This window comes from Macaca mulatta, chromosome 14, assembly GCF_049350105.2.
Source record: "Macaca mulatta isolate MMU2019108-1 chromosome 14, T2T-MMU8v2.0, whole genome shotgun sequence".
NCBI lineage: Eukaryota > Metazoa > Chordata > Mammalia > Primates > Cercopithecidae > Macaca > Macaca mulatta.
The window spans coordinates 43,810,408-43,838,154 of record NC_133419.1 but is presented as its reverse complement, the minus strand read 5'-3'; the positions used below and the strand labels follow the sequence as shown (position 1 = coordinate 43,838,154).

At 36.4% G+C, this 27,747-nt stretch overlaps 1 protein-coding gene across 2 annotated transcripts in view; it reads left to right on the top strand.

Moving 5' to 3' along the window:
- Positions 1 to 23,474, top strand: part of NELL1 (neural EGFL like 1) — a 932,437-nt gene extending 908,963 nt beyond the window's left edge. For both annotated transcript variants that reach the window (XM_001092540.5, XM_001092655.5), the window contains 4 exons: positions 8,261 to 8,454; positions 18,745 to 18,921; positions 21,165 to 21,389; positions 22,994 to 23,474. In XM_001092540.5, the coding sequence (XP_001092540.1) occupies positions 8,261 to 8,454; positions 18,745 to 18,921; positions 21,165 to 21,389; positions 22,994 to 23,044 (647 nt within the window). In that variant the 3' untranslated portion in view covers positions 23,045 to 23,474. The remainder of the gene's footprint in view (positions 1 to 8,260; positions 8,455 to 18,744; positions 18,922 to 21,164; positions 21,390 to 22,993) is intronic.
- The last annotated feature ends 4,273 nt before the right edge of the window (positions 23,475 to 27,747 follow it).

The following is a 27,747-nucleotide window of genomic DNA, read 5'->3' as shown; positions in this document are numbered from 1 at the left end:
AGCCTTTACCTTTTCCAGTCAGAAACTTATGGGGTTTGGAATTCCCATCCTGGTGATGTGACCTTGAGTCATTAGAAAACATGTTAGTGCCTGTTTGAGTCTTTTAATGAGGGTTGGTTAATGGGGTGGACAAAAACATTTATCAGAGAGTCTGCTCAGAGGAGTCTGACTAGTGTTCAGTCATGGATAGGACCTTTGTTAGTCGCCTACTTTGATTTTCCTTGGAAACGAACTTAGCTTTGGTGTATATGGTTTTACCTTCCTTAGGGTAAGAACTACAGAAAAAAAAAGACTAATTTAAATTAAAGAGAATTTGATCCTCCAAAGTCTAGAGCAGTGGACTCAAGTCTTCTACTCTGTGCTTCCTTTTCCCTGGTCCCCACAAAGGCCTTGTGGATCTTTTCAGAGAATCTTCCTTTCAAAATAGGGAGAAGCCCCAGAGCTGTTTTACCAAACCAGCTGTTTAGCATTTTATAGAAGAAATATGAAGAGAGGATCAAGATTCAAAGGGATAAAATCCTCCAAGAAAAGACACCATGAGATCAAATAAAGATTCATTAATTAGCTTGTTTGTGTTCTCTGAAGATGCTGCCCTTCTTGGAATGGTAGTTCAAATTACTGTTCTTGATCAATGTCTTAACTCCCCTACTACTAGGGCAGTTTTTGGAAAAGCCTTGACTACCCCTTAGAAGTTTGGAACTACAATACACAGGGCCGTGAAAGGAAATAATAAATAATACGCTTGAAAGGACCTGGAATTCTTAGCTCCTGTAATCTGACCCTCCTGTTGTTTACATTAAGACCTGGTTTGAGAATTGCTGCATTGACAATATTTTTAGACCTTTGACTTCTGTGTATATTGCAGGATGCCTTTTGTAGTGAATGAAATTACTTTGTAACCTCCCTCTGCCTAAGACCTTTCCTTGGCGTAGAAGAGAGAAGAAATAATTCCTCATCTGACAACTTGCTTAAGAGAATGATCTGTCAAAATAGAGAGTTAGTTTTGATTTTCACCTTGGCTGGATTGTATTTGTCACCAAGGATTACATTGCCAAGGCTTCAATGCAGACAGGAAAAACATGCTTCTTCCTTTGTTGCTTCCCCTCATTGGCACTTGCTTGCAAATGCTCGTTAAGGGAGAGCAGAAATGTTTCAATAATTATGGAATGTCCAAGAGAACTGTTTAATTCTAAGAAATGCATTTGTTGTCCGAAGGCTAGTTCTTTCCTTCACCTCTATTCTGCTCTTCCTCTGTCACCACTCATATTCTAACACTTGAATTACAAGCTCAGCCTTACAGAGATGAAAAGTAATCATATCAAATTGGAAATGGACAAGATCTTAGAAAACATTTTATATAGCTCCTAAATTTTACCAAAGAGAAGCCTGGGGCCATCCAAAAGCAAGGGTTCTTTTTCAATCACAGCTCCACCAAATCTAAACGTAACAAATGTTTATGCATTTCTTACTGGGTGAAAGACACTGTAAAAGCTGCTATGAGAGACACAAAGATAAGACCAGAATCTTACAAATGTGAATGGGTAAGGAAGATAGAAAAGAGAATGCTTACAGCTAAGCATGCAAGAAAACATAAAGCTGACGTAGGCAGCATAAAATTAAAATGCAGGGAGAGTAATTCTTTTCAGCAAAGGATGAAATTTTGTTAAAGACATTAAACAATATAATGGCTATAACAATGGAATGTGTATGGCCTGGTATTAGTCATTTAGTAGACTGTAGCAATAATACAAACCACCCTCCTACTCGTAAGCAGATATATAAAAACATAAATCGTGGGTTGTTGACATCAATACTGTAGCCTCTGTGCAGTAAAACTCTCTTTAAACAGCAAGTATTTCAATATTTATAGATTTTTTATTTATTCTCTCTGCTGGTCAGAACTGTATTGATTTTAAGCAGATTTAATCACTAAAGAAGTATGACTTGTTCATAGCAGAAAGTAAACCAACTTGATGAATTTAGAAGAAACTTTTCTTCATCTACAGTAAAACACCTAAATTTGTACATCCTATAGATAAAATGTAATTAGTGACCAAAGCAAGTTCATGGAGTGTAAGAAAATTGTTTTTCCACACGTTTCACTTAACATCAGATTAAGGCTCAGAGAAAGCATTTAATGTTAACATTTCTGGGTATGGCTAGCCAATGTACTAATCAAAACCATGTGAACACACCTGTAATCCCAGCACTTTGAGAGGCCGAGGTGGGTGGATCACGAGATCAGGAGATCGAGACCATCCTGGCTACACGGTGAAACCCCGTCTCTACTAAAAATACAAAAAATTAGCTGGGCATGGTGGCAGGCGCCTGTAGTCCCACCTACTTGGGAGGCTGAGGCAGGAGAATGGCCTGAACTTGGGAGGAGGAGCTGGCAGTGAGCCGAGATAGCACCACTGCACTTCTGCCTGGGCGGCAGAGTGAGACTGTCTTAAACAAACAAACAACAAACAAAAAAAACCCATGTGAATTCGTGTGAGAATTCAGAATTCACATGGAAATCCTTGGCAAATCGATGAATGTGTGGGCTGGCTGCATCATAAGAGATCAGGACTGGTGGTGCAGATTTGAGTATGTTTAAGTATCTGTCCTGAAGAGATGGGAGAGTGGAATTCATTAAATGAGGTTAAATCTATGAGAGAAAAATTATGGAAACAATAGGAACAAGATCAACAATAGTGACTAATCATTTTTGAGCAATTACTACATGACAAGCATATCATGTATTTACCCAGATGTTTCTATGGGGTATATTTTTATCTAAATTTTTCACATAATGGGACCAAGACTCAGAGATGTTAGGTAAATTTTTAGAATCATACAAGTAATAAATTACAGGGATGGGACTGGGACAAAGTTGACTCACTTGTCCCTATGTGGCTGGAACTTTCTCAGTTTTAACGCTGAAAGTCAACTATCGCAGAAACTCCCTCAGTGCCAGGAAAACTGGTATCCACAGTTTCTGGATTACAAAGCTTAAGCTTTCAATTGGTATGCTATACTTCTTCCACTAAGGAGAAAGAGAAGAAAGGATCAGACATGGAAACTTAGGAAAGGTAAATAATTTTTTTTAATTAGAGATAATTATAAAGTCAATACTCATAGGACTATATCTGTCTTCTTGGACCATTGTATCTGCAGCACTTAGCAGTGTATCTGGCATGCAGTAGATGTTCAATAAATATGCAGGGAATTCATTTACTCATTGATGAGTACTAGTGACTAATGAAGAGGTAATAGGATGAAGAGGGCAATATTATATTCCAGAAGGGTCACAGAGAGAACTCTTAGACTGAAATAATAACAATATTTGTTATAATATTTTTAAGCAAGAGCGATGATTTTGCAAACAAGTGGTTATGAGAGACTTCAAGATTTAGCCTTTGAGAAGAGGGTCCCACGGAAGCTTACACACATTCAGGGGAGAATGAAAATGAGTAAATGGGGATAGCTGCTAATTGTAGATACTAGGAAATAAAATCTGGATCAAGGAAATAGTGAGCCAAAACGTGTTTTATTTTTCCTTTGTCAAAAGAGAGAGTCTCCTTAATTAAAAGAAAGGGGAAGATTCATTGCAGAGTAACGAAATTATACACCAAACAAGGGAACACCATAGGAAAGGGTTTCTTCCTGACTCAGGAAAGATTTGGGGCTGGAACAGTGAGTGAAGAGTTAATGCTAAAGGGGTGTTGAAAATTCTTCCTAAAAGATACATAGCAGCATCTCAAATAGATGAAGCTATCTCACTTATCTCTTCCTTTAGTCTTTGTCTTTTCAGACTGAACATCTTGTGTTTTGCCAAAGTGAGATGAGTTTGAGCCCCTCATCACGCTAATGGATCTCTTCTGATGTGTTCTAACTGTCAACCTCATTCTTCATAGTCTGTGTGCTAAAGGGAACACAGTATCCAAGTGTGGTATGGCCAGCACATGATAGAGCATGGCTGCCACCGCTTATCCTGGATTTGAATTTATTGTGCAGGTTCAAATTTCAGTAGTCTTTTATTTTGCAAGTTACATCAGACTTCAGATTTTGCTACTTGATTATTTTACTTATTTTGCTAATGTGTAATGTGTATATTTCCCCCCATAATTTTCTCTTTCCCACTGTAAAAAACAAAAAACAACAACAAAAAAACCAATACTGCTTTAGCTATTGGAGAGGGATCTGTGCTCTAGTTTGTCTGTCATTAATAAACCCCCAAGCTCTGTTCTCATTTCTGAGCCACTCATAATGATTTCCAAGTAGGAACACACACACAGCTGTATCTTCCAACCCTAGGTAAAATTTTGTTTTCTGACACATCACCTGTTTTGAGTTTGAAAATAAGACTAGTTGTGCTGTAAAAGTTATTCAGGAAAGAAGAATATGGAGTAATGAAAAAGTTCATTCCTTTAACCTGTTACCAAACTGTTGGTAAAATGTTTCCTTTGATTTCTGAAATCAACCTGTAGATGTGTTAGCTCCCGAGGCAAGTACTAATACAGTGGTTATGCTATTAAAACTTCTACAGAGCCATTTGTCTTGAAGGGTAGGAAAATTGCATGTAGATTGGGATTGGTTTGATTGCTGCTGATCTAAACATCTCTGAATTATACTTTCTTACATGCCCAAGTAACCTAAAAACCTCACATCAAAGATGAAAGCAGATTGACTTGATACAACTAGACTTTTTTAAAGAGCAAAAATGAGTACAATAATAACAGCTTTCAGAAATTGTGAAAATGCTAATGCAAGAAAATTAGTTCAAATGCAAGCTTAGCCATGGAATTTTATTGAAAAAAAATTCATTTAAGCATGAAGCATTTGAATAATGAATTTATAAGAAGAAACACAGAGAGATCACAGTCAGCCATTATTTACAATAAGAAAAACAAGTACGTTCTAATGATAATAGATTTGAGTACGAAATACTCAAATACTTCGTCTAATTTTTATTTCATTGCCTGTTTGTCATTGGGAGGCCTGTCTGATGATTTGGGTAAGTCTCATGGGTGAATAACTTTGTGTTTGCTCAGCACAGAACAACAGTTGCAATATGTAAATAGGGTGCCTCTTCCCGTTGGATGCCTTGGGATATGTATAATAGATTAAGTTGGCTTTGTGCAGAGCAAACAGGTCTGTATTACTAAGAATATGAATAATGTTGGTTTCCATAATTGCTAACATCTGGCTTTCCATAAATCTGTTAAATTGCATGGAAGCAGAATTAGATTTTTGTATCATAAGTAAAGCAATTACATGGAACTCTGTAGGCAATATGGTCCTATATTCAACTGTGAAATCTTTGCATTCTGGAGAAGTGAAAGCAAATCCTGGTTTTGCGCCCTGTATTTATTGTGCACAATAGCTATGTTTATCTTTATGCTCAGGCTTCTTAATTTATGAGAGAAAATCACTACCAATATATTTGCAACTTTGTAAATGCCAAATAACCAAATATTTTAAAAGCATAATATAGCCGGGCATTAGTTGTCAATTTAGAGATTATTTTAGAGAAAGCCATAAATTACAGACCCTTTTGTAGCCACTGGTGGTGGGTGGGTTGAAATTATACTTCCAGACAATTTCTGGAGCCATTTGTTAATGCTTCCTCTGCTCTTGTTCTCAAGCGTTTGACAGAAAATCAAATGTTTTTTTTTCCTGGGCAAGGGGCAGGGCATTGCCCCTTCTCCAATATGGTTACTAATTTGCTGTATTTTTTTCTACTTTAAATTAGACCCAAGGGCCTTCACAGATGAGAACTCAACAACAAAATGTGTTCCCTGAAGGGCAGGGTTGTGATTATGCCTTATGCTTATTGAACACTCTAGAGACCGAATTTTGGCAAAGTAGGCATTATAATAGTCTCAGTCTGTGGATTTCCTAAGAAAGTTAAATCGAATAAATAAATTGAACATCCATATAGTATTCTGTTATACTCGGCACTGGGGAGAGAAAGAGAAATAAAATTTATTGTCTGCCCTCAATGAGCTCACTCTCTCTGGAGGTAGACATATTAAACATGTAACTCCTGAGAGGTGAATGCAAGGATAGAATTGTGCATAAGGTACAGAGAAAGCAAAAAATCTGTAGTGACTGTCTTGCCATATAAGAGATGGTGATGCTTAACCTGAATTTTTAAGACTGTGTAGGAGTGAAAATAGTACAGGAAGGAAAGTGCTTATCAATTAATTAATTTATACCTTATATTATTCCCTATAGGCCAAGAAAAAGTAAAGAGAAAGAATACTCTCATAATAAGAAAAAACATGTTTTAAGACACAGTTGCTTCACAGGAAACAATATGGCCTCTTTGTGGATTTCCCATTGCTTTTTTAAAAAAATTCAGTTAAATACATTTTATATATATTTATGGTATACAACATGATGTTTTGAAATAGGAATACATTCTGGAATGGCTAAATAAGCTACATTTTATATATATATATATATATACACACACACACACACACACATATACATTATACACTTATTTTTGTGACAAAAATATTCTCAGCAATTTTCAAGAATACAATACCTTGTTATCAACTACAGTCATCATGTTTGACAATAGATCTTCTTCAATTTATACCTTCTGTTAAACTGAAATTTTGTATTCATTGCTTTTGAATGAAAAGGGAGGGGACACACAAGATAACAATTGAAGTGTTAGATGACATTTATATGCTATGCTGGGTTTAAAATTTTTGGAAGACCATACATTGGGTGGGTATAGTGTATATAGAAGATAAATGAGAGAAAAACAAAGTAGCATGTCAAAGAATATACAACTGTTATGTGTAAAATGACTAATACATAGTAAGCACTCAACTAAAAAGTAAGAGCTTGGTTTCAAACATTGGTCACCATACTCCCACATTTAAAACTCCTTTTAGTTGAGAAGAATAAGAGAAATGAAAGAAGATTGAAGAGATAAGAGAGGCTATATGAAAGGAGCACAATATGTTCAAATAGAAATAAACTTAGAATGGGGTGTGCATGACTAGTAACAGTGAGCAGATATAGTGAGCCTTGATTTTAGTTGACTTGGCATACAGGCATCTTAATTTGAGATCTTTTCTGTAATTTTCAAAGGAGAAATCATTGTTCACTAATGAAATGTCTTGACTAAAACTAATATTGGTAAGACAAAGCCAAAAAGTAGATCTTGGAAAAAAAGTGTCTTCTAGAAATATTAGAATTTCTTAATGTCATCTACTTTGTATTGCATGATGTGCAAAGAAACTTGCACATAGCAGATAGACTAAAACCAAGTAAACTCGTAGACACTTCCTGAATGGTCTCAGACACTAAGTCTCAGTACTTCTACTAATGAGTAGAAGTTACTCAGTAATATATTTCATCTCAGTTTAAGGGAGACATTTTCAAAAGAGTTATTCAAAGGTGGAATCAGGTATTTTGTAAGGTAATGGAACGCCTTTTGGGGAAGGACTTAAGCCAGGGTTGGACAGGTTTGTGTTTGAGATGTTGTTAAGGTCGCTCAAGCTTTAAATGTCAGAATGGGCTGACTGGATTTATGTTTTTATTCCATTCTTACTGTCAATAAAAGAGCAGGACAGTATATTTATGTCTTTCATCAGCATCCATCCATGTAGCTCTGATATTATTTTTTATGCATGGGCAAATATTCTCCTGGCCATTACGATAGTAAGACTTTGATTATAAAAGGCACCTACCAAGAATTGTTCCCACTTCCTTCAAACTTTGGTGGTAGGATCTAGGAGCAGTCTAATTGTCTCAAGGTTGCCCAAATTGCCCACTTGTTCCTACTCAGTGGCTAATATATTCACATCTTTTCTAAAAGACTCAGATCTGCATGGGGGTATATGCATACTGTTAATGAATTAACAGTGTTTATGGCCTCTGGATGAAATCGTTCTTAAGAATATCCTAAGAGAGCTTCCTAACTGCTAGTGGATGTTTTAGTAATTGGAGTCGGGCAGCTAGCTGTAGGTTTGGGTCTCGGATCAGCCACTCACTAGCTGTATGACAATGGTCATGCTATTTAAGTCTATAAACCTCAGCTCCATTATTTGCAGAATAGGAATAAGGACAGATCCTCCCACACAGAGCAGAACTGACTTGCAGTGTAAATGAGATAATGCGTGTGAATAGCTTGGCACAGTACCTGGCACGAGGTAAACGGTCAATGATGTTAGTTAATGCTGCTGTAAATGATGGTGGTTTGTTCTCAGTTCCCTTGGCTAGATTCTAAGCCTCTGTGCTTCCTATATTGCAGACATCGATGAATGTGCCTTAAGAACTCACACCTGTTGGAACGATTCTGCCTGCATCAACCTGGCAGGGGGCTTTGACTGTCTCTGCCCCTCTGGGCCCTCCTGCTCTGGTGACTGTCCTCATGAAGGGGGGCTGAAGCGCAATGGCCAGGTGTGGACCTTGAAAGAAGACAGGTGTTCTGTCTGCTCCTGCAAGGTGAGGCTGATGTGGTGCAGCAGAAATTGAAACTGTTCTTTCTCTTCTTCCCTCACTTTTCTGCCTCCCTACCTCTCTCCCTCTGGCTGTTGACTGTAGTTCCCAAAGAGGCGTCTGTTCTTACCTACACTACAGCTAATGATGATGCTAAAGGGTAGGGAAACCTGCTTTGAATTGATTGTGTTCTTAGTGGAAAGTGAGGTGTGAGATTGAGCAGGAACTTCAGGGAAGGGGAAGCAGGGCAGAAAAGCCAATGATAGTCCTCCCACTGAAAGCCTACAGTGCCTTTAAGGTTGGTTGGGTGAGAGTTTTAATGAGCCCTCATCCCACACTTATACAAACTTGCTTATTAAAACTACTCTTTGCTTAAAATAACCACCTGCATGAACTTGCTCACTTTATGACATCATCTAGAAAAGCAAGGCCGATAGACTTGCATCCAGTGCTGAGACAGGTGAATTTTCATTTTGAACAAATGATAATGATAGTATGAGGCCTCTTAGAAATTGATGTCTTCTTTGTTATTCTCAGTGATGGGCCATTCCTTATATGAAGTTGTTTGGGAGTGAGTTTAATGCTTATGAAAATAAAATTCTGTCATCATTTGGTTTTGCTTTATGCTTTGCAAAATGGATCTATTAAAGTGTTTGATCTCTTTGTGTTTTATTTTTTCTTTTATTGATCTTGCCTATTTATTTTCCTTTGTTATTGCTCTACTGTAGCTCTTGCCTTGTATGTCTATGTCTGTTGGGATGAGACTATTTAATCTTGAGCTTTATGGGCATGGGAACCAAGAGAAATTACTTGCTTAGTAGCCTCTTAGAGAGCCAAGTCTCCTGATAAATTCCCAGTGTGCTCCCAAGAAACAGAACTGAAATGAGCCTTAAGAAATCATCCAGTTCATCCACTTGCCTTCACCTGCCACACATTCACAGACCTGGGGCCACCTAGTTAGGAGGGCCATGTTATCAAGTGCTAGATCATTACCCCCAACACCTGTTTTTTCCCCTTTCACTTAAACCTAGTTTCCCACACTCCAATCTAGGTTTGTTTTCCCTTATTGGAGCACTTGCTATCTTTCAGCCACCCTGAAATTTAAAAAAAAGCAGCAGCATGTTTACCTTTTACAACATTACTTTAAAAGACAGCGAAACTGAATTTCCATGGGATAAAGTAACTTGCCCTAAATATTAGAGATATAAATGTCTAAGCTGTGACTTGAACTCCACTTGCTTGGCTCAGAGTTCATAGTTTTTCCATCTTGTCAGATGTCTTGTAACACTCTACAGATGATATTTATTGGTGTATTTTAAACTAATTAGGTAACTGGAAATCTAACTTGACTGAGTTCAGACTTTCAACTCAGACTTTCGACTCTCAACTTTCAACTAGATTCCATGTACTTCCTTGTATGTAAGTGACTGGTGAGACATTCCCTCAAGGGGTTTTGAAGTTATTAAGTATAATATTTAACTACATGGTGCTGACTCAAAGGGCAAAAATTTTTAAGAAAGAAAAATCTCATCGTGGGCTAGAATATTTCCATAATTCTTTATGGAAGAGGGGGCAATTAGGTCTCCCATTCAGCCAGCAGAATCGGGGTGAATTCTTTGCTAGATCATTTCAAGAAAATGTTGTGTTATTAAACTTTTGAGGATGATCATTACATATCCCCACATCCTTTTTGGGCTTTCTAGGTCCCCAGTCCCTGGGGAATAGGCAAAGGACATTAGTGGAGTCTTGACTAGTATGAGAGTAAAATTCTTCTTTCAGTTTTTGTTTTATTTAAGCCATAATGAAGCAGGAAACTTACTAATCATTGAAAATTTCCCAGAGCTTCTTTAATTAACTGTGTTAATAATCCAAGCAACCTAAATTGATTATTCTGTTTTGGATCCTAAAGTGTTTCCAAAGTCTTACGAGAATTAGACTGAAATTGCCACAGGGGATAAGCAATTCTTGTAATCTAATTTTGTTAATATGATGCACCTTCACTGCAAACCACCCCAATTTCTGAATAAAGTACAGGCAGATTTCTGTACATAAATCTTTTGTTTGTTTGTGTTCTACATGTACTCATAGCACAGTTTCCCAGAGGTTGTGGAGGAGGAAGAGAGCCTGGTTTAGGAGCTCAATTAAGAATCCTAAATCAGATTCTGTAAGTCACCATTATAAAATGAACTGTTTGTGGCCTTCCTTATTTGTTTCTATTATTTGAAGTTGAAAGTGCTCTATTTCAATTTGATAAGAAATATCTCCAATACTTACACATCCAAATGGATGACTGTAATGGCATCATCTTGGAAGCTAAGAAATAAAACCAAGGTTGGGGTATAAAGTACTATCTTTTCAATCATATCCTTGATGTTTCAAATTTAAATACCATCAAACTATGCAACAACAGAATTACACAAACCAACAAAAGGTCAAGGCTTACTGCTGAAAGAAGTAGAGTTAAGATTCTTTTAAAAGGCTACTTTCCCTTTTGAGAGTCAGCACACCAGGTTAGCTACTAGTGTTTCATGGTAATTGAAAAAAAGGCCTTGAAACATGTCCACAGATGAATAGAGTTCAACGATGAAGCTAGGCTGGCATAAATGGATTTGGGCTTTTGTTTAGTGCTATGCACTTCCTTGGTAGTGACAATGTTTTTGTGCATCTTTAGACCACCTAGTTAATTAGGTACAGAAAGGTTGCTGCACAGCTTAAAACTTATGTCCCTGCAGCATTATTTAAACCACAGAAACCCAGAAGAAAAACGGTTGTCTTTCTCGGATTGATCCCTAAATCTTGGTTACAGGCCAGCTTCTTTTCATAGATACCCATCTGTGGCTCTTCCATTCATAAATTTGTCCAGGACTTTAGGAAGACATCTTTAGTTTCTGCCTGTGCTACATGGGAAAGTAGTGACATCCCCAGCTTATTCGTTTCCATGAAATGTAGTATTTTAGTATGAGTAGTTGTGTTTATGTTGCAGATCGTGGAGATGAAGACGGAAATGGATACACAAACAACCACTTGTCATATATGGTAGAGCTATGAAAAATTTGCTGTGGTAACGCAGAAAGGGGAAGCATAGTTGGTTTTACATTCTTGGATTCAACCAACCTCAGATCAAAAGTATTTAAAAAACAAAGATAATGCAAATTGAAAATAATGAAATATTTCATTAACATCCTATTAGGTATTATTAGTAATCTAGAGATGATTTAAAGCATATGGAAGGATATGCATAGGTGGTTTGCAATACTATGCAGTTATATGCAAACACTATGCCATTTTATTTAAGGGACTCGAGCATCTGCAGATTCTAGTATCTGTGCAGAGGTCCTCGAACCAATCCCCCAGAGATACTGAGGGACGACTGAATGCTCTACTCTGAGAAGATGCAGAAGCGAACAGGGAAAGCCTTTCACAGAGGATGTGATCTTTGAAGGGGACCTTAAAGGATGAGGAATTTAATCAAGTAGAGATGTAGGAGAAGGTGAATCCCAAACAAAAGGGAACTGTAAGAGCAAAGATGCAGAAGTGTAAGAACGTATGTTGTGTTAGAAATATGAAGTGAATGATGAGCTTAAAATATCAAGAGCAAAAAGAGTACAAGAAGGGTATAGTCACTGATGAGCTGGGAGATTAAGGCTGAAGACAGAGCCAGGCCATGGAATTTAGACTTCATCCTGTGGGTAGCAAATGATCATAAGAGATTTTACATTTGGAATTGGCAGGGCCCAATCAAGGTCTGATTGACAGCATGATGGATGACCTGAGCAGATAAACGCTAACTAGAAAGAAATCACTTAGGCTGAGGTAAAGGTTCAGAGGAGTAAAGATGAAAACCTGAAAGAGGGATAGAGAAGTAACATCTAATGGGAGAAAATGCAGAAGTGAAAAATGGGTCCTGATGACTGATGTTGCTAGAGACTTAGTGTCTGTGGTAATGTCTTCCCTATTCTCTGGGCAAAAAAGAAGCTCCTGACTAACAAGTATGAGACATAGCTGCCCATTTTCTCAGGTGAATAGGATTCGGGTGCCATTGATAAGCGTAAGAACCAGGGTCTGCAAGTTGGGCTTGTGTGCTACTACATCTATACCTACATGTACACTTATACCTATACCTATCCTATTATGAGTAGTAACTGGATAATCTAGTGGGAAGAAGACAGCAAATTATGACGGCCAGATAGTGTTTCTATGATTTCATACAGTTAAAAAATGTGAGTAGCATTCATCTTGAAAACAATAATACTAAAGACTTGAGCAGCGTTAGTTCTTGAATTTTTCTGGGGGTTAGAGAGGAGTAGGGAAAGGGATACCATAAATAGCCAGTAAACTTCCATGTTATAATAAAGTCAGGGACGAATTACTGTGGAAAGGAAAGGTAAAGTGGAGAAGACCTTTTCCATGAGATTGCCTGGAATCATGGCCATTTGACCTGGTTTATATAAACCTATTTCCAGGAACTGAAGATGGTCATGCCAGGGACACTCTCAAAAGCACTCATGTATCCCTTTCTGGCAAGGAGGAAAGAATCTGATCTACAAGGAGCAGTCAGCACACTGGTCCTGCCTTCCTAAGAATCGCACTTACTCACAGGAAGCAACCAGGGAAGAGTCTGGCCTGTGCCTGGGGCCAGGATAGAAGTAACCTCTCTGAATTCGAAAACTGCTCATAAAAATGCTTTACCTTGCTCTTTGAACCCAATAGCAGCATTATAAATATTTTCTTATCTATGGTGGTTTTGATGGTTGGAGTTAGCTGTGCAAGCTGCAAGATTGTGTTTCTTTTCCTTGGAAAGAGGAACTTATTTGGTAGGTTTCATTTGGCACTCAAAACTCTAGGGGTCCTGTAAAGGAACAGGGTGTCTCTTTCTGTTTCCCCAATTCTTTCAGTTCAAAACCCTGCTTTGTCTTTGCAGGAGCTTGAATGTTACACCATGCTACCTCCCCATCTGACTGGGTGATGTTGTTTCTCCATCAATGATTTTGAAGCTTTGCACCAGAATCACCTGCAGAGCTTGTGAAACTTTGATCACTGGCTCTACCCTCAGTATTTTCTGGTTCAGTAGATCTGGGGAGTGGTGGGGGTGCAAGAATTTGCATTTTTCAGTAGTACCCAGGAGATAGTAATGCTGCTGGTTTGAGGGCTGCCACTTTGAAAACTTTTGCCCCAAGAATCCTTCTGATATCACTTTATCTAAGATTAGTTTTTTCTATCCCCTAGCCTCCTCATGATGCAAAGATGCATCATAGTGAAAAATCATTGTTATGAAAGTTCAGGTTAGGGATAAGTTTCTGTTTTGTTATTAGTTTTCTACATGGAAAAGGCATTTCCCTCTCTGGGCTTAGTTTCCTCTTCATTAAAATGAGATAACTGGATAAAATGACTGCTAAATGTCTTTCTACCCCAGGTGTTAGGACTAAGGGACTAGTTTGTGGGCTGTGACCTGAAAGCAAAATTAATACTTTGTAAAAAGATTGGAAATCACAGCTCAATTTGTATGTGAGAGAGTAGAATAGGTGCGTCTAGATTACCAGCCCTAATTTCATAGTCTATATCAGGCATCAGCAGGGTTTTTTCTTTAAAGGGTCATGTTGTAAATATTTCATGTTTTGTAGACCATAAAGCTTCTGTCCCAAATACTCAATTCTGCCATTGCAGTGTGAAAAAGACCCACAGGCAAAATGTAAATGGACAAGGGAACTTGTGTTCCAATAACACTTCATTTACAAAAACAGGCATCAGGTTGAATTTGGACCGTGGGCATCAGTTTTCAACCCAAAGTTTATATTACTGTTTTACAGAAATAATCTGACCTATGTCTACCTTCTTGATTTAAAAGTTTCAAAACTCTATGGCAGAAAAAAACATGAGTGATATTATGTAATTTGGAGCAAATCTATCAGTGTGTTGACTATTCAGTATTAAAATTTATAATTAATAGCAAAAAACCTATAATTTTTCCATGGCATAAGAAAAAAATATATTTTTTATTTGATAGGAAAGTTTATTTCCCTGCTTTTTAAAATTCAGAAGCATTTTAACTATTACAATAGTAATTAATTGCTTATCGTTGAACTTGCAGTATAGAATTCCATCAAAACAGTTTCTGTGGCAGAAGATTGCGAAAATACATCTTTGGCATATAAGTCGGGATTGTTCAAACCACCCATGGGATAGAGATCAAGCTCTAGAAAGAGCCTCAAAGATCTCTGACAAAAGGATTACTTATCATCAGTGGGATCCATACTCTCCCCAAATTTAGTTTCTAGTGCGATTGTGCTCTGTGAGCTGATGCTTTGTAATGGCATTCTCATTGTATTAATGGAGCCACCTGTGACATTTTCATTATTAAAAATGATTTTCTTGACAGTTACCCTGTAATTCAAAGGGAAAGTGAACATTGCCATTGTTCTGCAACATGTTAGAAGCTAAGAGGGTCCTATTTGGCATTTTCACATAATTGATGAGATGTGAAATTGCTTTATTTTGTACTAACCCTGGAGGCTATCCATTTGTTCTTATTCATTCTTTTAATCAGCACGCGAGAAGAAAACTGACATTCTTATCGAGTCTCATAGACTGTTGTGCAGTAACTTCTTCTGAAAGAATTTATCCCTTTGTTTGATGCCAGCCGCAGACACAGCCACACTGGTTCCCAAGGCATGATCCTTCTACCCTTGGGAAGAGTGATAGTGTGCCATTGGAAGCTGAGCTGATCAAATGGTTTTATGTTGTAGCTATCATTACTTTGCTTAGTTTTTGTTGGCTAAAGTAAGTCTTCAGGGAGTCATTTGGGGCCATGGTGACGCAAGCAAATATATTAGTGAGTTAAAATAATATGAGCAGTATGAGTTAAAAATATGAGTTAAAAATATATCAGCTGTAAACCAAAGACCTATTGTTGGAAAATTCCTAGGATCAGTACACTTCCTTGTCCTGACTAGCTGGATTCTCTGATTCAATTCACTTGCTAAAATATAGACTCTCTTGCTTTCTCTCTATGTACCCATTTGCATATGCATGCAAATGTATGTGTGTGTATAATCTTTCATCTCTTGATATTTTTGGAACACCATGATTTCTTGTTATTTGTACAGTAAAAGATCCAATGCACACAATGTATTTTTCAACCTGTTGTTATATATGTAGCTGGCATGTCTCCTTTCAATTCTCCTTAAAGAATATAAAGATTTTAAGGTTTCCACTTTAGCTGACACTAAATATCTCAGCAAGCTCTGTCTGATTATTCAGCGTTGTTATGGATAAAGTAGATAAAGACCCTGAGGGCAAGTCCATCAAGTTTTCAGATGTCACTAAGCTGTGAAGGAGGGTGAGCTATAGTAGATGACAGAAATAGCATTTGCAAAACATTATGACAGGAAGGAGAGATGAAATGGATCTAACAATATGAAATGCAACAGAGATAAACATCAAGTTGTATAGTTGCTGCCCCTAAACAGCCAACTGCACAAGATGAGATAGGGCTTAATGAGGTTTTAGTCTTCATTAAGCTCAATATTGGCCAACATTATGGTTCATTCAAAGAAAGTAAATACAGTCATGCATCACTTAATGACAGGGATACATTCTAAGAAACGAGTCATTAGGCTTTTTCCTCACTGTGTCAACATCATAGAGTATATTTAAACAAACCTAGATGGAATAGCTTACTACGCACCTAGGCTATTTGGTATAGTCTATTGCTTCTAGGCTATAAACCTAGACAGCATGATACTATACTTAATATTGTAGGCAACTGTAACACTGTGGTAAGTATTTGTATGTCTAAACATAGAAAAGGTACAGTAAAAATACATATAAAAGATGAAAAATGGTATACCTGTATTGAACATGTACCATGATTGGAGTTTATGGGACTAGAAGTTGCAGTAGGTGAGTCAGTGAGTGAATGTTGGGTGCATGTGAAGGCCTAGGATATTACTGTGCACTTCTGTAGACTTTATGAACCTTGTATACTTAGGCTACACCAAATTTTTTTCTTCAATAAATTAACCTTAGCTTATTGTAACTTTTTTACTTTATAAACTTTTTAATTTTTGTAACTTTTGACACTTGTCTAATAACACTTAGTTTAAAACACAAACACATTGTATAGCTGTACAAAATATTTTCTTTATATTATTCTATAATCTTTTTCTATTTTTAATTTTTTAAAACGTATTAAACATTTTTTTCAAACTAGGACACAAAAACACATCTTAACCTAGGTCTCCACAGGGTCAGGATTATCAATATCACTGTCTTTCACCTCCATATTTTCCTCCATGTGTTATCCCACTGGAAGGTCTCCAGGGGCAGTAATACCCACAGAGCTGTCATCTCTTATGATAACAATGCCTTCTTCTGGAATACCTCCTGAGGACTTGCCTGAGGCTGTTTTAGTTATCTCTTTTTTTATAAGTAGAAAGAATACATTCTAAAATAATGATTGAAAAAGATGGTATACTAAATACATAAACCAGTAACCTAGCCATTTATCATTATCAAGCAGTATGTACTGTAAATGACTGTAGGTGATATATTTTTATACAACTGGCAGCTCAGTAGGCTTGTTTACAAAGGCATCATTACAAACACGTGCATGAGTAATGCACTGCATTATACAATGGCTGTGATGTCACTAGGTGACAGGAATTTTTCAGCTTCATTAAAATTCTATAGAATCACCTTTGTATGTGTAGTATGTCAGCGACCAAAATTTCATTGTGTAGCACATGACTTTATTGAAAAAAGCCTGCATTAAAGTACAACGCTTAAAAAAAGGTGAGCACGAAACTCAATTCACTCTTTCTTCAAAGACCGTTACTGAATAATTCGATTTAGTTGTCTCTCAGCTACCTCATTTGAGAAATAGAGATATACATTCATATTCCACAAAATGTCAGGATTAAATGTGATCATGCATGTAAATGCCTCTGCACAATATATAACACAAGATAAGTATTAAGTGTATGGTAGAATATGATGATGATGATGATGATGATATATACTTAAAACTGTTGAAAGAGAAGGCAACTATGACAGTGAAAGGATTATAAATGATGGGGACTGGTCAAGAAATTAGAGGTGTTTACCCAGAAGTGAAACATCTCAGTGAATACATAAGAGCTGTCTTCTAAAAACTGAAGAATTGAAATATGACAAAGTGTTTGGAGTTCTATTATTACCGAAAATATGGATTCAGATCAATGGATAGAAGTAATGAGAAGTCTGATTTTTTACATTATAACATGTACAGAGATGCACACCAAAGTCTCTCCATAGTGGTGAATTCAAGACTGGAGAGCCTCAAGCACAGACTTGAACACTTTTGAATATGGCTGCTGTAAAGAGGATTCAGCTGTAGGTCAGGAGGCTTAGTTATATGTTCTTTAAGGTACCTTCCAGCCCTGAGACTCTTTGATTTTTTAAAATACTCAACAAATTCGTTTTAACCATGAATGGTGATGACAGGTCTTACCTTAAATTTTCAGCAATGAAGAACATTGTTTAAGAAATTACTGTAAGCAACAGATGTATAAAAAAAGACACATTGCAAAATGTTTAATCTTACTGCTAAAGTGCTGCTGACTTTCAATTTTTTATAACTATGAGTCCTCAGAGCCAATACTTCAAAAATTGTACTGTGCTTACAATATGGAGAACTGCCATAAGGTGGAAAGAGGCACCTGATTATACCCCCCTGTAGTACACAACTTTAAGGCGGTCTTGCCGAAGAAGATTTTGAGACCATAACAGTTGGTGGTGCTGCTTGGAGAATCACTACCTACCTATGCCGTCTTGGATAACTGGTTTAGCCTCTCTGGGTTTAAGTTAATTCTTCTGTATAAAGGGCATAATCAGACTTCCTTTCACAGTTGGGACAGGGATATAGTTAGATGAATGTATTTGAACATGTTAAGTGGTATCATGGAAATACAGGAGCATGATTTTCCACTCAAATGACTTATTGATCATATATGCATTTTTAGCTGATTATATTTCTTACTTAGAAATATGATTTCTAAGAACCCTTTTGAAAAAGATTTTCAAAAAACATGTTGACTTTTTGTTAAACTTAGAAATGTTCCTATTTTTATTTTTTCTGCTCTGCAAGCAAAATCAGGGAAAGAAAGGGTGTGTTTGTGTGAACACACATGCGTGCTTCAATTTTGAACAGAATGAGAGGTGGCCAGGGGATGACTAAGAATCCAAGAAGTTCAGTTCTCATAGTGTAGCTGCCCATCATGTCCTAAATGATGAAATCTCCTTAACTTCATTTCTAAACAGGATGGCAAGATATTCTGCCGACGGACGGCCTGTGATTGCCAGAATCCAAGTGCTGACCTTTTCTGTTGCCCAGAATGTGACACCAGGGTCACAAGTCAATGTTTAGACCAAAATGGTCACAAGCTGTATCGAAGTGGAGACAATTGGACCCATAGCTGTCAGCAATGTCGGTGTCTGGTATGTTTGCTTCCTACAGGGCATTGAGCCTTTACTCTGAAAGAGGTTACAAATTCAGTTGTCTGTGGGACCTAGTTCCCCTTTTTACATAATACTATACAGGGAGCTCTGGGGGGCCAGTGGCTAAGGGTCATGTTCTCTGACTAAAGATATTCAGGTTGTATTTGAAACACTGTACAAAGTAAAAAGCACATATTTATGGGACAGATTTGACCCAAACAATGACAGTTTACAGCTATTACTAATAAGAAATCAAGATCAAGAAAAATCTCTGCAAGAAAGGAAGCTTTCAAAACCTTGACTAGTTACTTGTAGTCCTGACAGAGCTAAATCTTTCATTTCTGTGCCATAACCCTTAAAGATTTCAATATAAGAGGTAACAAAATATAGTAGATATATCGGAGATTTAATTATAGAGACCTAGAATCTAAACCTGGTCCTCCCACATGCTAGCTTAACATGATTACCTTGAGTAAGTCCTAGCATTTTACTATTCTTTCCTCAAGTGGATACAGGTGTGTGAGTACATCTGAGGGAAAGAATGAGCTGTTATGAAGATTACAAGATATGTAAGAAGGACAAATACAGTACTTGGCTCAGAGAAGGTACTTAGTGTATGGTAGTGACTATTGTTAATACTTCCTACCTTGAAAAATCTTTTCAGATACTACATGTTTAAAAAGAAAAAAATGAAGGTTGTTATAAATATTAATATAGGGCTACTAATGGAATAATTAGATTTGAGAAAGTCCACAGAAAAGGCTTAATTTCTTGACCTGGTTCTTTCAGTTTCAAATTATATCACAACGATTTCTAGCAATGGGAAGACTTTTAGGACACATTGGCATGGAATGTGATGTCCCATATGTGAAGTCACAACTATGGAACGTTCTGAGTTGATTCATAATGGATATTATTAGCTGGGTGTCCACAGTTTAACATTTGCTGACATGAATGATTCTCATTTTGTGGGTACTATATGAAAACAAGCATTCAGATAAATTATGCTCTACATTTCCACCAGATTTTTTTAAAATCTTCAGGTGAATGTACAGATAATCTTAACAGAATATGTCTTTCTTAATCACTCCTACAACTGAGAAGTAAGACTCAGATAAATAAAAATTGTAGTCATTTTTTAAAACTCCCACCAAAGGACAAACAAATCAATACAACTGTAGAATTAGTTTCCCTATGAGACTAGCAAATTGTATTTCTTTTCCAAGAAACGAATCATCAGGCATCCAGAAGAATTGGTATTAATTTTATGCATGAAATTTTTCATAAATAGAATTTCAGAAGTATATCCTCTTCCATCCCAGCCCCTAAGATGAATATTTCTCAGGAAAACTGAAGCTGTTAAACATATAACTTATGAATTACTTGAGAATAATGTGGGTCATGCATAATAAATATTTGTCAAGACTTTTCATGTGCCAGACTTTGTGTGATGTAACAGTGAGCAAGATACACATGGCCTATACCTACACAAAGCCCATAGTCTTATGGAGATGACTGAACAATTAAACAAGTTACCATACATTGTGAAGTATTATGCCATAGATTGTAATTCATGATAGCAGAGGAAGAAGATGCATAGTGAAATAATTTTATTGTGGGCAGCTCAGTGAAGCCACAGATGCCAGATGCTGAGACACACAGAGGCTCCATTTGAACTGCAATCTAGAAAGTTCAGTGGACACATGTTATATTCAAAACCATTCTGAAATGGTTCTCTTGACATTACCCAATCTTAACTTTAAATCTCATTGAAATATTATAGTGCTTCAGGTTCTGCTTTTGACCTTAAGAGAAACTCATTGCTCTTTATATACTAGACAGTATCTTATAATTTATTTATTAGCCTTTAATGACCAAAACTGTGCTAAACATGATAGCAAGTAAAAAGCCCAAAGCCTGAAAGCTCAAAACTTAATGTGGAATTGTACTGATTACGATATGATTATAAGTATCATGTTAAAATAATTATAGGCTGTGCTTGGCACACAAAGCAGCTCACCTAGATCTTTCTGTGTACTGCAGTATAGATGGTCGGCAAAAGCATTCTGAAAGAAGTGAGACCTGTAGTAGGTCTTCAAGGAGGAAGTGTATTATATCCTCAATGGTGTCAACTAGAAACATTCAGTGATGAGAATTACTGTGCTCTCATTCCCCTTATATGACTTGGGAATAAAATTATGCATAGGAACAATAATGAGACTTTTTTTGCTTTTCCTCTACAGGAAGGAGAGGTAGATTGCTGGCCACTCACTTGCCCCAACTTGAGCTGTGAGTACACAGCTATCTTAGAAGGGGAGTGTTGTCCCCGCTGTGTCAGTGACCCCTGCCTAGCTGATAACATCGCCTATGACATCAGAAAAACTTGCCTGGACAGCTATGGTGTTTCAAGGCTTAGTGGCTCAGTGTGGACGATGGCTGGATCTCCCTGCACAACCTGTAAATGCAAGGTAATGGGATGTTCTGCGGATATTGAAGCCTTGAACAATTGCCAGAAAACACTTGCAGGAGGTCCACTCCTGATGTTTCTGAATGCACAGGTTCACTAGACATGGTGGAAACTCTGGCATAAATTTACCTCTGATAGGAATTTAATATGTGTGAATATATCATAGCTGCACCTGTAAAAAGGCAAATTCCAAATGGGCATGAAATATAAGAATTGCTCCTGCCTTTGAACTACAGAATTTTGACAATTGATTCTAGGCTGAATTATGGCCGATTTAGGCTCTTTTGACCTGCATATTAAATAAAAAGGGAAAAAAGAAGAAGGAAGGGAAGAAGAAAGAAGGAAGGGAGGGAGGGAAAGAGGAAAGGAGGGAGGTAAAGAGGGAAGGAGGGAGGGAAAGAGGGAGGAAGGAAGGAAACCAGTCAACTTCCTTTCATCCTGGAAAAGTTTCTAAGTTCTTTTATTAAACCGTCAATGTTAGGGGAAAAAAGTCATCTCAAGTTGTTTTGTTTTGTTTAATTATCAGAGTGCCTAAGGTGGGGACCTGCAGCTCTTGCTACAGCATTTACATTAACAGTGATTATTTCCCTGTCTTTTTGGAGGAGTTTTCATGGACATCCTCATGTGTCATTAAGATTAAAAAACTGACCATTCTCTCCCTTCAAAGCTCATGAAGAGCTGGAGTGGTAGCTGATTTGGAACAATCATTAGTTAGTGTCAAATCTCTGCCAAAACATCTGTTTAAGATTCCCATGATCAAACATGTTAAAGCTAGGAGTCTACTTGGTCCCATCAAACCTTGGCTCAGCTTCAGGCATCAGTGGAAGCTTCCCAACTTGCCTCTTTATGCTGTTATAAATGTAGATTTTTTTTTTTTCTGGGAAAGTATCATCTTAAGATGTAGCCCCAACAGAAAAAGGATATTATCAGACCTCATATAGAAAATGATCCATGGTCCCATTTGTACCTTCAGCTCCAGGGAACTAAATGACCAGGATACATGGAGACCTCTGTTACTTATTTGATAATTATATGGAATTATAAAGGTATATTTATATTAGTACATAAAATTAATTTTTAATGAATTTAAAAATATTTGTATACCCAAATATGCACTATCCCCTTCATAGTAACCATGAGAGATTTTATGCAAACCTTACTGGACCCCATCTTGGACTCGACTGCAGATTGTTAGGGGTACTTTCAAATAGCTTCTTAAATGACAAATTGCTATCTTTTAGGATTTATGGAAAGAATCTCACTTGGAGTAAGTACAGCAAACAGGTCATGTGAAAAGTTGGAAATCCCAGGGAGGTCTCCTAAGCAGGGATTGAGTGCAGGTGGTGTGTGAAATTGCACTGCTAGCAGAATCCCAGTGAGCAGTACCCTGGAGGATCTGTCAGTCCTTCCTTCCTTTCTACTCTTTCTCTAGTTTTTTTCCTAGCAGTTTTTCTAGTCATTTCTATACGACTTCTTGAAGTTTTATAAACTTCTTGAAGTTTGTCTCAAAATGCAGTAGTTTATTTTGAGTATAAAAATTGCAGACTGCTAATGAATTTATATTCTGTGTCTCAACTGGCTAACGCGTGTTTCTTTGATGTACAGAATGGAAGAGTCTGTTGTTCTGTGGATTTGGAGTGTCTTCAAAATAACTGAAGTATTTAAAATGGACTCATCGCAGAAGAATGGACAAAATGACCATCCAACGTGATTAAGAATAGGAATTGGTGGTTTGGGTTTTTTGTTTGTTTTGTTTTTTTTAACCACAGACAATTGCCAAAGTTTCCATCTGAGGAAGGTGTTTGGAGGTTGCCTTTTGGACCTACCACTTTGCTCATTCTTGCTAACCTAGTCTAGGTGACCTACAGTGCAGTCCATTTAAGTCAATGGTTGTTAAAAGAAGTTTCCCGTGTTGTAAATCATGTTTCCCTTATCAGATCATTTGCAAACACATTTAAATGATCTCATGGTAAATGTTGATGTATTTTTTGGCTTATTTTGTGTACGAACATAATAGAGACTCAGCTCCTTTTATTTATTTTGTTGATTTATGGATCAAATTCTAAAATAAAGTTGCCTGTTGTGATTTTTGTCCCATCTACTATATACTTAGTGCTGAGATCCTTGTAAAATGTTTTGATGAAAATATATATGTAGGGTCCAATTGCATTATACATACATTTCAAAGTGTTGAACCTTCTTAAATGCCTACTCATTCAGCTTACACAGGCTGAAGCCAAGTATGACAAAGAAGGGAAGGACCAAAAACAAAGAATTATTTTAAAGAGAACTCTTGTCTCTTTTGCAAAAAAAAAAAAAAAATTAACTCACAATTTAGAAGCAGCAATGCTTAAAGCCTTTCTTGGCTTTGAAAGCAAAATTACCTTTGTGTCAGATTTATGTAGTACTTGATAATTTATAAAGCATCACAGTTAGTTATCAATAAAGTTATAATCATAGTACATGTCAGAAGTATTGTCCCTATATTACAGAAGTGTGAATTAAGGAGTTCCAGTCAACTAATTTGTTTAGAACTAGTTGATTTACAGTGTGTTGGGATTGGTAATCAAGTCTCCTAATTCCTGTTCAGTGCTTTTTCCTACTAAACTACATTGCCTCTCATATACGTGAGGGAGACACCTTTAAGAAAATCTATTTGTATACTCAGAAGTTATTTTAGAACAGTGAATGTTTCCACTTGAGCCAATGCCATATTTTTAAGAATTTTCAGTTATTAAGTTTTACAAAATGAATAAAATGCACAAATAACATTTTATCTGAGCTGAGAATTCAAGCTTGGGTTGTAGTTTCAGGGAAATCACATCTCAGTGGTTTGTGATACCTACAGCTCTTGAATTCATCATTACTCTGAATTAAGTTGGTTTGTGGATTCCCATTCACTCATCAACTTAAAAAAAGACCTAACTTGTTAAGTCAGTCATGCTAAAAAAATTTAAATACAAATATTCGCCAAATTATTAATTTAAAATTACACACTTAGACAATTATTATTCATTGGTATTTGTCCAGTGGAAATGATACCCAATATTTTTTGTGAAGATGAAGTTCACTACATAAAATCAATTTTATGTATTGAATTATGATAACAGCAATTTAAATACTACATTTGACAAAGACTGATATAATATGGTAAATTAGAACACATCTGTTTTATTTTAATTCCCTAAATGAAACCTTGAAGAGAATTTTAATATCACTTCTTGAAAATATTTAGAACAATTTAAAAAATCCTTTCAATTTTTGCTGAAAAAAACAAAGACATTTACAATAATTATTTGTAACTGAATATGTCAGGGATTGGAGAACTATGATCTCATGTTAAATCTTATTATTAATAGCATAAAAGCATTGTGATTCAGTGGAATATGAGGAAAGATGAAAGTTCCACACATTAACTAGATGCATCTAATGAACACAATTTTGCCTCATTTGTTACATCCAGGTCGCATACAAATATATATGTGTGCATATATGTTACATATAATATTGTATATTTGTTATATATGCTATATATGAATATATATTCATGCGTCCTACATTTATATTTAAATCTACTCATATGTAACATACATACATACATATATATATATATACACACACACACACACATAAACACACATATATGTACGCACATTCCCAGAACTTCCCCTACTCTGAACTTTATAGATCTGTGCTTACGTACTGGTATGAACTTTCAGAATACATTTGCTTTGAATTAGGGTTACAAACATATGGCTACAGGCTACAGGTTAGATTATATACTAATTGGGTACAGTCTTCATCTATCAGTATTTAGCATAGTGCCTTCCATACAGTGGGTTTTCAATTAAGTCTTTCAAATATTGAATTCATAATTTTTCATAGTATCAAAAAGCTATCAGGAGATATTGGAAACCCACTCTAGTGATTTTCAAATATTCTTAAGCATGAGACTCATTTTAAAAATCAAAATGTATTCAGTCCTTCAATGTGGAAATTGACTAAAAGCAGAGTTTTTCTGATTGGTGTGGGTGTTGGAACTGGAACACCTTCACACACTGCACCACAGCTCACAACTTTCAACAGCGCACAGCGGGAAAGCTATTGACCTAATTCTTCACCTTCACTCCTACAAAAAAGGAAACTAGCACTCCAAGTGGTTAAGTGACTTGTGCAGAGTTAACAACTAATTAGTCATAGACCTATAACTACCACCCAACCCACACTTTTTTCCCTGTGCCATTCTGCTAAGGATTCCAAATGTGTTTCCACATTTCAATTCCAAGTGAGCTTTCTAAAATCCTTTTTAATGGATGACATTAAAAGACAATCGTGGATGAGGTGTAGTATTTGTTACTGTCTTTTTTCTATGTCCCTTCTGATTGTGACTTTGCTTTGTTAAAATTCTGGTAATGGGTTATGGGAAGCATTTGTATTTAAAGACCGTATAGCATATCTAAACCCATAATAGCAATGAGCCATTTACCAAATCACCCAACCTTATGCTTTATAGGAAAATAACTGAGGGAAAATAAAAACATTTTCCAAAAGCAACTACTTCTTTTCTTAGGATTAGAACACACACACACACACACACACACACACACACACACACACACTCCTCAGAATACAATAAAATCTGGCATTAAGAGGCAATATGTATTGCCTGTTTTATGATTTTATTATTCATTCACCCTTTACTATTTTATTAATTCAGTGGTAGTGTGGTAGGCTCTGCAAATTCAGAGATGAATAAGACAAAATTACTCTTTATGGCTTTTGCAGCCTCATATGTAAAACACTGACAATAAGCTAGAAAATAATCAAGTGAGAAACACAACTACTGGCTATATTAATACTAGGAAAAAATTGTGAAGTGATAAATTAGGGAGGAACTGGATAATCTCACTATATATAGGGTGAAGTGATGAAGGAAAAGCTCTCTAAGGGGGTAATAGGCAAGCTGAGACCTGGAGAATGAGAAAGAGCCATACGTGCAAAGTGCTGTGGAAATACTTCTCCAGACAAAAGAAATAAGTGCAAAGGACTGCAAGGTGGAAAGTAGTGCGGTGTGTTAAAGGTCATGAGTGGATCCAGAAGCCAGTAAGTGAAGGGACAGATGATACAAGGCTGAAGAGGAAGGCTGGAGTAGATGTTGCAGCCCACAGTCCTGAGATGGCCAGTCCCATGTTCATTCTGAGATCAATGGGAACCTATTAAACAATTACACATTTATTTACCCACCTTTCAGGGACTTACATGTCTATACAATCTATTTTTTAGCTTTGAATTAATTCATATTTAATTACTATTCAGTAAACATTACGGAATTCCTATTATGTACCTAGGAAGAATATAAGAATAAAAACATATCATCTTTTCCTTTAGAAATTTAACATGTAGATTGAGTTATCATAAAGCAATAAAAATTGACATAACATGCCCATAAATAAATTCGAAAAATACCTACCAAAAAGAGAGCCTTTACACTTATTTGCTGCCTCTTCAGTACCCTCATTTGATTTCTTAGTTCTTGCCCTTTGTGATCATAATCAGTTGTCTAGTTCATTACTGTGATGTCATTTTATACTATAGTTTCAAATTGGGATAATGAAACAGAGAGGAAGAAGAGAATCTGTTTGATTGATCTAGAAACAGTAACAACTACCCCCACTACTGCAACAGCACTAGAATATAGTAGTCAACTCTCCAAGTTGGGGTCCACCATATAGTGCAAAGCTTTTGGGTAGAAATGATTTAGGTTACCAGAAAAAGAAAAGATATTTATATAATTTCCAGCAACTTTTCAACACATGGAGTTATTAAATTTTTAAAAAATAAAAGGTTTATTTTTTGAGGCAGCAAATCAATATTTTAGGAACTGAGAAGCCAAATATCAGAAACATTTCAACACATGGAAATGAACATTTATCTAGATTAAATGGCAGTTGACATGCCAATCTCATATGATAAAAAATGTACAACGTTAAGAGGGACATTTATGTACTTTTATACTATTTTAGCACTGTTGTTTTAATAATGTAATGAGCAAAATGAATTTAAGTGTAGGAAATGGTAATGTTTCTTTTAAATGCAAAATCAAATCACCTTCAATAATATTGGAAACAGAGCTGATTCCTTGTGAACAAGGCATTCCTAGGGAATTTTTTTTAACCTAATTTCATATATAACATTTGAAAATGACTTATTTAATAAATAGGCAACTAAACTAGAAATCAGAGTCACAGAGGCTTTGAACAGATTTTAACATATCAAATTATAAGGGACAATGAGATTTAAAGAAGTCCCTAATGGAGGGAGTGATGAAAACTGCAACATCAATAAGAGTGCATACCTCA